General features: G+C 38.6%; 1 protein-coding gene across 1 annotated transcript in view; it reads left to right on the top strand.

Annotated features, from left to right (window-relative positions):
* Nucleotides 1-7,886: 7,886 nt before the first annotated feature.
* ARMC3 (armadillo repeat containing 3) overlaps nucleotides 7,887-14,731 on the top strand; it is a 92,429-nt gene continuing 85,584 nt past the window's right edge. The window contains exons 1-2 of the mRNA XM_014539386.1: nucleotides 7,887-7,923; nucleotides 11,057-11,105. Coding sequence (XP_014394872.1) covers nucleotides 11,058-11,105 — 48 coding nt within the window. The 5' untranslated portion in view covers nucleotides 7,887-7,923; nucleotide 11,057. The remainder of the gene's footprint in view (nucleotides 7,924-11,056; nucleotides 11,106-14,731) is intronic.

The raw sequence follows: 14,731 nt of genomic DNA, 5'->3' as shown, positions 1-14,731 counted from the left end.
CATACGTAACCTGACTGGGGATTGAACCTGCAACCTAGGTATGTGCCCTGACCGGGAATTGAACTCACAACTTTTGGTGTATGGGACGATGCTCCAACCAACTGACCTACCCAGCAAGGGCCCATTGTAAGAATATTTGATATACTTTTTATTCAATCATCTATTGAAAGACTTCTTGGTTGCTTCCAAGATTACAAATAAAACTGCTATCAACTTTCATGTGCAGGTTTTTGTATGAATAGATCATTTAAAATCAATTTCAAAGTAGTAACATCAATAATGAAAAAGGGAACATCAGTGTAGATACTATAAACATAAAAACAATAAGAAATATTATGAAAATTTATATTAATAAATATGGCAAACTATAGTGGACAAATTCCTTTAATTACAAATACTACCAAAAGCCACCCAAAAGTAATAGATAACCTAAATAGTTGTGCATCTATTTTTAAAAAGAGCTCATAATTTAAAACCTTTCCACAGAAAAAATTCCTGGCTTAGATAGCTTCATTGATAAATTCTAAGGGAGTAATCTTACCAATTCTACATAAACACGTCCAGAAAATTGAAAAAGAAGAAACACTCCCCAATTCATTTTATGAGGCCAGCATCATTCAGATGCCAAGACCAGACAAAGACATTACAATAAAAGAAAACTACAGACTAATATTCCTCACAAACATAGATGTGAAATCCTTAAGGGAATGTTATCAAATGAATTCAGTTTTATGTACAATGATAATACATAATGACCAAATAGAGTGTATATCAGGAATTCAAGGTTAGTTCAAAATTTGAAAAGAATTTCATGCAATGCCTTCATATTAAGAGACAAAAAAAAGAACCATATAACCATCTAAATAATCAAAGAAAAACATGAAAGAATTAAACTTTATTTATGAGAGAAACCCTCCAGCAAACTAGGAGTAAAAGGAAGCTTTCTCAACATGACAAAGGGCATTTACAAAAGAACTTACAGTTCATGGTAAAGACTAAATGCTTTTTCCCTAAGATTTGGCATAAGGCAAAAATGTCTGCTTATACCACTTCTATTCAACATTGTGCTGGAGATTTTACCTAGTGCAGTGGGGCAAGAAAAAAGGAAAGACTTTCAGATTGGAAAGAATGAAGTAAAAATGTATTTATAGATTACATGAATATCTATTTCAAAAGTGCTAAGGGATCTGTCCAACTGGTGTGGCTCAGTGGTTGAGTGTCACCCTATGAACCAGGAGGCCACAGTTTGATTCTGGTCAGGGCACATGCCCAGGTTGTAGGCTTAATCCCCGGATTGCGGTATTAGTATAAGGATATATATATTAATCAAGGGAACAGAATAGAGTCCAGATATAGACATGGATATAAAGGGTAAATTTATTTTTGACAAAGATGCCAAAGTAATTCAAAATAGAAAGAGAAGTGTTTTGTTTTTTTTCAAATGGAACTGAAACATTTGGACATCCATATGCAAAATTGTTACCCTCAACCTCCATTTTGTACCACTTACAAAATTTAACTTGAAATAGATCACAGATCTAAATGTAGGAGTCAAAATAATAAGACTCTTACATTTTGTTTTCTAAAACAAAACATAAGGAAAGCTTTTTATTTTATATTTTTGGCAGTGGTTAGGCAAAAATTTCTTAGGGCAAAAACAAAACAAAAAGTCCTAACCTTAAAAAAAATGAATAAATTGAACTTTATCAAAATTGAAAGCTTCTGGTCTATGAAGACAATTTTAAGAAATAAAATAAGGCATATACTTCAGAAAATATTTCCAAATTACATTAATATGATAAATGACCTATACCCAGAATATTTGGAGAACTCTTACAATTCACAGTAGTAAGATAAACAACCCAATTAAAAGTAGAAAAGATACTTGAATAGAGACTTCATACAAAAAAAAGATATAGAAATGGTTAACAAGTACAGAGAATGAGTACAGAGAATGAGTTTATCACTAGTCACAAAGAAAATGCAAATTAAAACCAGATGGAGATACCACCACACACCCACTAGGATGGCTAAAATTAAAAGGACTGACAATATCAAGTGCTGTAGAGCAAATGAAGCAATTGGATCTCTCAGTTATTGCTGGTGGGAGTGCAAATACTAGTATAATATAATTCCTTTGGAAAACAGTTTGGCAAGTTCTCATACACATGGCATAAGACCCAGAATTTCCACTCTTGGGTATTTTCCTGAGAAGGGAGAAGCATATGTTTACACAAAAGCCGGTATATAAATGTTTAGAGCAGATTTATTTATAACAGTCCAAAATTGGAAAGAACCCAAATGTCCATCAACCAGTGAATGGATATTGTGCACCCATGTAGTGTATTCCTACTCGCAATCAGGAGACAAGCAACACCATGGACAAATCTCACAAGCATTATGCTTAATTAAAGAAGCAGACACAAAGGCAGCATATTGTGTGGTTCCATGTGTAAGACATTCTAAAAAGGCAAAATTATAGTGTGTGTGTGTGTGTGTGTGTGTGTGTGGGAGCGGGGGACGACCCCGATCAGTTGTTCCCAGGGTCGTGGGGGTGGAGGGAGAGGTTTGACTTCAAAGGGGCAGGAAGGAAATTTGGGATGATGGAAGTGTTCTGTACCTTCACTGTGGTAGTGGTTACACAACCATAAACATTTGTCAAAAGTCATCCAACTGTGTAGAGTAAAATAAATAGGACCAAAAAAAATAGACATTTGTAGTAAAGGCTAAACCTGTGGGAAAAAAATTAAAACAGCAGTGTTAATGATTTCATGAAAGCTCTTTACAGTTTGTTATAACATTGTGTTGGTTCAGAACTTGGCTATAAGGGTCAAGCTGACCTTGATTCAAGTCTTGCCTCTGCCAGTCGCCAGGAGAGAGAACTTGCGCCAATTATTTCATTCATCCCTCATTAGGTTATTGTGGGGATTTAATGATGCACTTTAACCACTTTATAATCGCCTCATAATGAGAATTCAATAAATATTAGTTATTTGAAGAACATTTAGAAACAGCTTAATTAGGGAGACACATAGAAGCAAATAAATTAGAGTATCATGTGAAATCAGCAGAAATAGAGCAAGGGTAAAATACAGTGATGGCATAAAATGAGAAATGTTTTGTTATGTCTAGAGAAGTCAGTGAAGACTTTCTGGAGAAAATCATGACTGAAAATTTGAAAGATCAATAGATGGTTTTCATGCCAATTAGGAGAATGAAGGGCATAAAATGCCATGGCATACTTGGAGAATTATAAGCAATTTGCTTTTTTTTTGTGATTAGAGAAGCTATTGCAATAGTGTGCAGTCAGCCAGAACAAGGCCTTGAATGCCAATCTAAGAATCTTGTTACACCATGGAATACTATGCAGCATTAAAAAAAAGGGATCTCTTACCCTTTGAGACAACAGAGGGACCTGGAAAGTATTATGCTAAGTCAGTGGTTCCCAAACTTATTTGGCCTACCACCCCCTTTCCAGAAAAAAATATTACTCAGCGCCCCCTGGAAATTAATTTTTTAAAAAATTTTAATAGCAGTTAAACAGAAAGATATATGCCCCCAAATGCACCTGTGGCCATCACCGCCCCCCTGGATTGCTGCAGCGCCCACCAGGGGGCGGTAGCGCCCACTTTGGGAATCACTGTGCTAAGTGAAATAAGCCAGTCAGAGAAAGACAAGTATCACATGATCTCACTCATATGTGGAAAATAAAGAACAAAATAAACTGATGAACAAAATAGATTCAGAGACAAAGAAGCATGGAACAGACTAATGAATCTCAGAGGGAAGGCTCCAGGGATAGGTGGGTGGATGGGAAGAGATTAACCGAAGAACTTACATGCATATATGCATAACCCATGGACACAGACAATAGTGTGGTGAAGGCCTGGAGTAGGAGTGCGGGTGCAGGCTAGAAAGGATCAATGGGAAAAATGGGGACATCTGTAATACTTTCAGCAATATAGATTTTTAAAAAAGTATCTTGTTGCATTTCATCATATATGTGGTAGAGCAATTGGGAGCCAGAAAAGAGAGAGGCATATATATACTAATAAAAGAGTAATATGCTAATTAGACCGGGAGACCTCCGGAGACCTTCTGGACATCCTTCTGGACAAAGCTGGGGGCTTGGCTGGCCTGAAAACTACCCCTAAACGGCCCTCAGCCCCTCACCCAGGCCGGCCACACCCCCCAGCAGAGACCCTCACCCTGATGGGGGCGTAGCCAGCCTGAAAATGGCCCTCAGCCCCTCACCCAGGCCTGTCACCCCCCACCGAGACACCCCCCACCCCGATAGGAGCATGTCCAGCCTGCAAACTGCCCCAGGCCTCTCACCCAGTCCAGGCCCGCCACCCAAGGGGACCCCCACCCTGATCCAGGACTCCCCTCAGGGCAGACCAGCCAGCCCCCACCCATGCACCAGGCCTCTATCTATACTAATAAAAGGGTAATATGCTAATTAGACTGGACGTCCTTCTGGACAAAGTCATGGTGGCAGGGCCAAGGCAGAGGCAGTTAGGGGTGATCAGGCCGGCAGAGGAAAGCAGTTAGGGGGATCAGGCTGGCAGGGGAGAGCAGTTAGGGGGATCAGGTCAGCGGGGGAAGGCAGTTAGGGGGATCAGGCCAGCAGGCAGGTGAGTGGTTAGGAGCCAGAGGTCCTGGATTGTGAGAGGGATGTCCAACTGCTGGTTTAGGCCCGATCCCTGCAGGACCTAAACTGGCAGTCAGACATCCCCCGAGGGGTCCTGGATTAGAGAGGGTGCAGGCTGGGCTGAGGGACACCCCCCTCCTGTGCACAAATTTCATGCACAGGGCCTCTAGTTATAATATAAAGATAACTGATCATCCTGAGAAGATGGATTGAAGTTCGGATGAAGCTAGAAGATGGAAGACCTGTCAGAAGGCTTGTTAGATGAATCCAGTAAGGGATGGTGACATTCTGTAGTTAGGCTATGGAAATGGAAAAGTCAGAATAAAATTAAAGGACTTTTGGGGGAATCCAATAACTGACTGTTTATGAAGAATAATGATTCTAGGATAAGTGTTAGACTTCTTGTTGGGTATTTAGATAGATGGTATTACCCCTTGATAAATAGAAAAAACTGTTTATATTGAGAAAATGATGAGTTTAGGTGGGTTAATGTTGATATTGGAGGTGCCTGTGAACATGCAGATGGAGGCATCCAGTAAGAGAACGGATATATAAGCCTAAAGCTCAGTATTGGAGTCTGATTTGGAGCTATATATCTGGCAGGGAAGTCACAAATATGTAAAAGATCACCCTGGAAGTGCATATAGTATGAGAAGAGAGTCAGGAACAGATCCCTGGGAAATATCAACATTTTAGACCCTATATAAAAAGACCTTAGCCCGGCTGGTGTGGCTTAGTGGTTGAGCGTCAACCTATGAACCTGGAGGTCATGGGTTCGATTCCTGTTCAGGGCATATGCCTGGATTGCGGGCTCAATTCCTAGTGTGGGGTGTGCAGGAGGCAGCTGATCAATGATTCTCTCTCATCATTGATGTTTCTATCTCTCTCTCCCTCTCCCTTCCTGTCTGAAATAAATAAACTCAATAAAAATATTTTTAAAAAAACACACAAAAAACCTTAAATAGTAGTCATGAAAATAAGAGGTCAAGAGCAAATAGTATCAAGGAAACCAAAGATGGTGTTTCAAAAATGAGGTATCATCAAGAGGGTTATATGCAGCAGTGAGGTCAAGGAAGATGAAGACTAAGAAACAACCAATAGATTTTGATAGATTCTGTAGTGGGACCAAACCAGATGACTATAGTTTGAAGAGTGAATGAGAGGTTAAAAATATGGAAGTATCAAATGCAGGCTACTTTTTTGGAAAGTCATGGTCAAGAAGAGAAAGAGAAAAATATAATGATAGCTAGAAGGAGATACAGGACCAAAGGAGGTTTATTTTATTTATTACTATCATTATTATTATTTTGCATAAGGCATAGGAGAGACTTCACATATACTGAAGGGCAAAGGTCTGGAAGCAAAGGAGAAGCTGAAGTTCTAGGGGTGTAATATTCAAGGTCCAATCAGAAGACAGAAATTAAGTGTTATTTGACCACAGAAAATTTAATATAAAGAAGCATGTAACAGATTGAGGATCCTCAGAGGGAATGGGGGCAGGGTGGGAGGGAAGAGATCAACCAATAAACTTATATGCTTATATGAATAACCCATGGACACAGGCAATAGTGGGGTGAAGACCTGGGGAGAGGAAGGAGTGGGTAGGAAAAGGGTCAATGGAGGGGGGGTGATGGGACATCTGTAATAATAAAGGCAAATTTTTAAAAAAGAATTGCTAAGTATGTAGAAAGCTACATATCAGGTAATTTAAAAGGAGAGAGGAGACAAAAAGGGATGTGAAAGTTGCAACTGTAAAAAGCACTCTTAGGGTTGGGGGACCAACAGGAGCAGGTAGAAGATGGAGTGCGCAAGGGGGACTCCAGGGAGGGGCAGATTTTTTGCCAAAGTCAATCAAAGAGTATTTTATGAAGCTATCCCTTGAACAGCGCTTAAATAGGAAAGAAAGAATATTCCAAAAGTTGCATATAATCTGGCAAATAGTAATCGCTCAAGAAATATTTGTTGAATAGATGATGAAGCAACAGAGTGAGCAAAAATCTAGAGGAGAAATAGGGAAAAATTTGGGGGGACCAATAAGCTTGGCTGGGGCGTGTATGATGGGAGAGTGGTGGGAAATAGGCTGTCGGGAAAGATTAGGGATAAGGCCATCAGCTCTGAACACCAGGTTGATGAGTGTAGACTTTATTTTGGGAAGCCAGTGAGCTTTGAGTAGGGGAGTGACACAACTAGAGCAATGATTTCTGGAAGTTGATCTGTCTGCGGTATGTACAAAGAACTGGAAGGAGAGAGAAAGCACAGTCATCATTTAGGAGGCCCTGGATTGGGTGACAGTATGTAGAGGGGGCAAAACAGGGGCCAAAATAGAGATGGCTAATTGGCTCAGCTGCTGATTGGAGCTGGCAGCGGAAGAGGATGAGGGGAGCGGGAGGTTCTAGACCAGTGGTTCTCAACCTTCCTAATGCCGCGACCCTTTAATACAGTTCCTCATGTTGTGGTGACCCCCAAGCATAACATGATTTTCGTTGCTAATTCATAACTGTAATTTTGCTACTGTTATGAATCGTAATGTAAATATCTGATATGCAGAATGTATTTTCATTGTTACAAATTGAACATAATTAAAGCATAGTGATTAATCACAAAAACAATATGTAATTATATATGTGTTTTCTGATGGTCTTAGGCGACCCCTGTGAAAGGGTCGTTCGACCCCCAAAGGGGTCGCGACCCACAGGTTGAGAACCGCTGTAGACCTTTGGGAGGAATGCAGAAAGAGGAAAGAAATGAGGGTTTCGAAGGGACGGGTAAGTTCTGCGGGGAACTGGATGCTCCGTGCATGGGGAGCTGGCAGTGCGCGTCTGCAGCCCAGCGAAGCCCTGGCAGGACGTGGCGATTTGTAGGTTGTCCGCACGGATTCTGACGGAGGCCGGCCCTTGGGAGCACCTGGGCGCGGTGAACCCAGAGCCAGTCCGCTGGGCAGCATTTGCGGCTGCACCGCGTCCCGATGTACAGTTTTCACCTGGACGGGCACTCAACAGCTACGACGAGGAGGATTCCAGGGTCTATCCTGTCCCCAAACCAGGGATTCTGGGAACTGAGAGCGAACGTGGCCCCTCGGGTAGCGACCACTATTCCCGCGGGACGAAGGGCGCGCAGGACCCCAGAGCGCGCTTCCAGGACAGGACGTGGGTTCCCTTGCGCAGGCGCGGCCCGGCGTCGCCTAGCAACCGGGGACAACCTTGGACTAGTAGCCTTGGCGTGTGCGGTTCGCTGGGTCTGGGGAGCAGCTGCTCGCGGGGATCTCCTGGCAGGTAACGGGAGGGGGCGGCTGCACGGCAACCACGCGGTTTGGAGAGGCCCAGGGCAGAAATCCTAGCAAAACTTGGGGACTGGAGCAGTTGCCGCGCGGGAAGGGGGTGGGGGTAGGGGGGACATCAGGGACAACTAAGGGAACCCTTTGTGAGGGGTGCTCGGTCCCTAGCCCACACCCGCAGTGTTAGGCTGGGCTAGGAGTGGGTTTCATAAGCAGCCTGGTCACCTCCCCTTTAACAGACAACAAAACTGAGACCCGGAGAAGAGATCTGAGGGTTTCAGATTCCCTTACTTGACTCAAGGAGTAGGTCTCCACTTGCTCTAGCCCTCCTCCTCCCCTTCAAGTCTTCTCAAAATAAATCTCCCCACTGGAAAATAATTAAGGTCGCCTAGACTTGAAAGTTCACGAAGGAAAAATGTGAATGATCAATAAACTTAAAAAAAAAAAACTGCAAAATTAAAGCCGACTTGTTTTAATACCCAATGCGTTGAGTATGAGGTTCATACCTTTTCATCTAGTTCTTCTGCAGCTAGGGATTTATTCTAAAGAAACAGTTGAGGATGTGGATGAAAATTTTATATCTATGGATTTATTCATTTATGTCTAAAGTTCATTGTTGCCTTGCCCATAGTTCCATAAAATTGGAAACAAATGCTCAATAATAGGAGACTAGCTAGATACATAGTGGCTTTTTAAGTAATATTTTAAATGACACATGTTGATTCATTGGATATGATTGGAGCAATAAATTGAGGCAGAGATTTTAAAACCTGCTCATTAATTTAAGAATTTAGTGGGAAATGGTCCCAGGAAAGGAAGTTGAGAATAAGGGATAGAAATCCAATTAGGATGGTAAAATCACTGTAGAAAACACACACACAAAAAGAACTATATTAAAATAGTGTTACCTCAAAGAGCTGATTTATGAGTGATTTTTATTTTATTCCATGTGGCCTTCTTGGTTTTACAGATTCTCTATAGTGAAATGTATTACCTTTATAAGTGGTATACTCAAAAATGGTTAAAATGGTAAATTTTATGTGTCTCAGTACAATAAAAGAAATCTATGGGCAGGTGGTAAAATAGTTAAGGGAAACAGGTTTAGTTTGCTTCAAAAAGTCAAAGGGATTTATTTTCGTAATTCGACATCTCTGTAGCTTTAAAGGAAAACAAATCTTCAAAGAATAAAATAATATAAGGTAATATAATTGTATCATATTGATGTTAAGTGAAATAAGTTTACAAAGTTTTTTTTTTTAATTTAGGATCATCTCTGAGGCTCCTTGTCTGTGGCCTATGTCAGCTTTATACATTGTCCCCCATTAACCATTACACACAATATTATAACAAAAACACAAACTAAACACTTCCTATTTCACAATAGTGCCTAGACCAGCTTCATCTGTAATTCTGTATGTTTAGGCTCTCCCAGCCTCTGTACTCTTCAATATGCAGTTACTCAAAACCTGAAATAGGAAAAATAAGTTCCTGAGTGAAAATCAGATGACTTAAAGCAACTTTATGCTGGTGTAATTTAGTTACTTCTCAAATATTCATAATTTTGCATAATTTTGTTAAATATAAGACTGCTATATTTCAGAATTGATTATAAAGAGCTATGAAATCTCATTTTCTAGAGGTTAATCATTGCATAGATTTTTATTTATCCAGAATAGTTTCATGAAACATTTTAGGCACAAAGTCTAGGGCCTGTGTGCTTTTTAAGTATCTATGAAAGGTGTTTGAGATTTGGGGAAAATGGCCCTAAAATGTGAAGACAAGGGAAAATTAATTTTAAATTAAATATTTTGCATTAATATTAAATTTTGATTACATTTTAAAATAATTAATTTTGCAAGAATTTCCAAGTGCACAAACTGATTGCTGAGTGATTTCAACTGCAAAATTTTAAAACAGTTTATGATGAAAATTATATATATAATGGGGGATGTGGGTGTATTTTAACACTTTAATATATTGGCTATCGTGTGAGGAAGTGCATCACAGGGTAAGTTTGTCCAGGCCATCAAAGGTCTTGAAATTTATGTGAACTGAAGTTAGGGACTTGGAGTAGATGTCTTTCAAAAGTCCCTATGAGTTTCTAGGAACATGTGGTTTTTAACATATGTGATAAATTCTGGCCAGTCTCTCTCATGCTAGGAGCTGCTTTCTCCCTTGACAAGCCAGCTGAACTAACACTGACATCATAGACTCTCTCCAAAGATTTTCTACTTCTCAGGATTCCTTTTGAGACTGTAGTAATTTTCTTAAAACTAGAATATACCCTCTGAGTGAGATTGCCTAATGCTAAACATAATCTCACGAACTCTCATTGGAGAAAATTGGGAAGATTTCTAGAGTTATTCTAATAGTCACCAACATCTTGAAGTTTTCTGTACCCAGGTGGAGTTAATCCTCTGTGGTATGTCAACTATATCTATGATTCCTTTTACTTTTTCCACACAGGCATGGATACATGAGGGCAGGTAGAAAAGGGTTTTGCAAGAAGTAATCCTTATTTTTCCAAGAATACATTTCTTTAGATTCTCAATTAGTTTTTATTGAGATTTGGATTACACCAGATACAATTTTGTTATTTGGGAAAATGACACAAATGTTCATCTGGGATTGATAGATCTTGGATATAATTCACAAAACCATTACTCCCAGGAAAACAGAGTTAATTATATTTTATAAATGCTGAATGTCTACTATGTGCCAGACACTGTTCTAGGTGCTTGGGAGAGATCCATGCAAGAAAGCAGACGAAAATCCCTCTTTTTGTGGCAAAACGTTCTTGCAGATCTCAAAAGTAACTTGGACTTTATCTCCCAAGCCCTACATGGTAAACTAAAAGTGAATATTGTCACTAATATATTCTCTTCCTTTCCAAATTGGAAGCCAGGACTAATTCCCAACAATCTTATCAATCGGTTTCTTTAAAATCATGGTTTTAATAGGGATGTAGGTAACATATTTGTACGTCTGCAGTCATTTCTACATGTATCTCATTGTCACTTTTTAGGTAAAATGTAAAGGAAATAGACCTCATAAAGATATAGATAACTGAGAAATTTGTACATATATAATATGTAAACAACACTTAAACCATTTATTGCATCTTTTCCCAGAATGGGTAAAAAGATAAAGAAGGAAGCAGAACCTCCTCCGAAGGATGTGGTAAGTTTCTGATTTGAATACTAGTAGCACGTCAACAACCAGTTTTAAAAAGAAATTGTTCAAACGGTTTGGCATGTACCAGTATATACATGCATACATGGTGGCAGAAGTCCAAATTCTGACTAATGATAAGATTAGTCAGAGAAATCTAATATTATATAAACAAACATTTACAACATTGTCATTACCTAATTAGCACAATTAGAGAGTAATTATTAGCTTTTAGTATGTGGATGGCATCTTTATAAGCCAAGTTAATGAATAAATAGTTTTGGTTTGTTCTTTTAAATACTTTACCTTTGCCAGTCTCTCATTAATGTTAATTATCCAAGTGAATTTTCACAATTAACTGGGAATTATGCTACAGCTATTATATATGCTTATAAGGTTGTCAGAGGATGACCTTTTGGACGTCAGAAGACTTGTATTTTCCAATTCTGTGGAGAGAGAAGTCTGGATTCATCATCAATTTCTATTCCGAATGCTTAAGTAATACATTCCTTATAACACAAAGCTCTGTTTCTGTTTTTAAAAGCATGTTTTTATCTTCTATCTTCACATTTTTTGAATTACTGAAAAATGGTGTTTAAAATAGAAAATGACCCTGGACAATTTTTAGTTTAAAAATTTATTTTGAAAGATACTTGGTATGATTTTCTTCAAATAAAACATGAATGGAAAAAAATAAGCATGTATAGTCAACTCACAGGATTTTATAGTTTGAAAGAAATGGCATTTAGTGCACTGGAGCGTCAAGGTTACAAATGCAAGCTTGGTCCCTATTCTGCCTCTTACAAACAGGGTGTGTGTGTGTGTGTGTGTGTGTGTGTGTGTGTGTGTGTGTGTTTTATGAAGTTGCCAAATTTGAACAAGTTATTTCAGTTTTTCAAATCTTCAATGGGAATTGTAACGACTGACTCATTTCAGTTGTATGAATGAAAATGAAATAAAATGTATAAAGTTCTCATTACCTGGCACATAGTTAATACTAATAAAATTTAAATCATGGGCATCCTTTAGACTCTGACACACACATACACACACACACACACACACACACACACACACACACACACCCACCCACACACTTCAATACAGTTGGGAACAGAGGCGATGGAAGCACCTATCTGCTCAGGTTTAAGAAAGCTTTGCATTGTGGTCTCCTGATGTATTTTCATCAATCTGGCTGCTCTCTGTTGGACATACTTTTAAAACATAACACATTCTCTTAGTTTTCATTACATTCTAGGTTTTCATTACCTCTCCTTTTGCTGAAAAAGAGCATTATTGACATTTTATTACTAGAAAGTGAACTCATGAACATAGTACTTGATGACAAACACTTTGGATTAAAATGAGAATCAAGGGACTATTGATGGAACTATTAGTCTGACTCATTCTGTAATTTTGTCATGTATTTCTAGTATTGTTCTCTGTATCCCAATACTTGGGTGTCAAGACGTGGGAAACCAAGCCAACCCTGGCTTTAACAGAAGTCTAGCTCTTGCTTTCTAAGTTCACAACAGCCTTGGGGACAGCCAGAGGCATGTGCCACAATTACCAGTGGTCCCTGACCACTGATTGCCCTAGGTTTTTCCATCTTTCCCCTTCTCTGACTTTATGCTAAAAAGTTGATAGATTAATATTAAAATATATAACTACTTTTCTGGCTTGTAAATTCTAATACTTTAAAGCAGTATACTACAATTTAAGGCATCTGAACTTGGAATTTGTTGCAAGGCATTCTTCTTCAAAGGCTAGGCAAGGTTTGATGTACAAGTTATAAATGAAAACCAGTTTTAAAAGAGGGATACATAACTGCCTGAGAAAATAACCTTTTCTGTGTCAACTAATAGTAGTTTTGCTTTTTATGTGTTTCCTAAAACCATTGTTTCCAAAGATATTCTTTTTTCCCCCAATTGTTAAGGTTTTTATTGAAGCATAATATACATACAGAAAAGTGCACAGAAAGATACAATTCAATTAATTTTTACACAATGAACACACCCATGTAACCAGCACCCAGATAAAAAACAAAACAAAACATGACCAGTCTCCCAGAAATCCCCCATGCCCGCCAAGGACTCTAACATCATCGAATAGTGTGACCTGTATTTGAAATATATAAATGGAGCCATAAAGTATATTTTCTTTCGTCTGACTTCTGTTTAATAGTGCATTTTTGAGATTTAGCTATACTATTGCATATAATTGTGATTTTTTTCTTATTGCTATATGACATCTCATTGTATGACTATACCTCAATTTACCTATCTATTCTAGCATTGATAGGCGTTTTTAGTAGTTTCCCATTTGGGGTGTTATAAATTGTGTACGCATGAACATTCTAGTGCATGTCAATACATTTTATTTTCATTAGTCTTTCAACTACTAGTTAAAATGGGTAATAGGGACAGAGAGAAGAGGAGTGCTTAGTGATATGGTTAAAACAAAAAACTCCTTTTGCTTTTCTTAATATTCTTCTTGACAAAACATACATTCATATGTGCATATATGGTTTATTGACCTCCATTCCTCCTCATAAAAGGGAACACTAGCTAAGAAGATGCCTAGAAGTTGGAAGATGTGGCTTGAACAAACAATACAACTACTAGTATATTCTGCTCCCCCAAATTATTTCCATGTTTGGTTGAAAGGCTGTTAGTGATGCTATAATAAAAGGCAAACTTACTGTAACAACTACTAGTATATTCTGCTCCCCCAAATTATTTCCCTGTTTGGTTGTTAGTGATGCTATAATAAAAGGCAAACTTACTGTGGAATGATTGCATAAAATAATTACTAATAGAAATTACCTTAGTGGGAAATATTTATTATAAGGCAAGATATTCAGCAGCTAAGAGTAAGCTTCTGGAGTTAAAATACCTGAACCATCACTCCATCACCCACCATCCATGATCTGGGGCAAATTTCCCAACCTCTGTATGCCTCGGTGATGATATAGTGATATCCACTTCACAGGACATCCACTTAATATCTACTCATAGAGGCAAGGTTAGATCAATGTAAGATGTTTAGAACAGTGCCTGGCACTAGTTAAGAGCTTAATAAATGCTGTTGTTATTAATGACATAGTTAAGGGTACTGTTCATTATTCTATAGCACTGTAGAAGTTTGAACTGTCCAAGGAGGCAGGTGATCAGCTGTGGAAGACCAGCTGGCCTCTAAAGCTCCAGGAGGCCTGGTGCATGGCCATCATGATTCATGGCCAGGTCTTCGAGTTTATGAGCATGGACATTTTATTCTCTTAATATTTAAGAGGCAATTGAGCTCCAGTGGACAAATCACAGTATCTAAACTCAAAAGAGAACATGACCTGGTTCTAGAGTATCAATAATTAAGTATCAACTGAACATTTATGTTAATGGGTCAACACCTTCTCTCCATAGTTAATTGTTTATGGGGAAGATAAGCTTGGTGAGTATTTTTTTTTCTAGTGTAAAATTTTTTTAAAAAATTTTGTTTTATTGCTTAAAGTATTACAAAAAGTATTATATATGTCTCCTTTTTTCCCCCCTTGACATTCCCCTGGCCTTCCCTACCCCCCAGTGTCATGTGTCCATTGGTTATGCTTATATGCATGCATACAAGTCTTTCGGTTGATC

Source organism: Myotis brandtii, unplaced genomic scaffold (assembly GCF_000412655.1).
Source record: "Myotis brandtii unplaced genomic scaffold, ASM41265v1 scaffold215, whole genome shotgun sequence".
NCBI classification, from domain to species: domain Eukaryota; kingdom Metazoa; phylum Chordata; class Mammalia; order Chiroptera; family Vespertilionidae; genus Myotis; species Myotis brandtii.
Note: the sequence above shows the minus strand (reverse complement) of the source record. Positions and strands in the feature narration are given on the sequence as shown.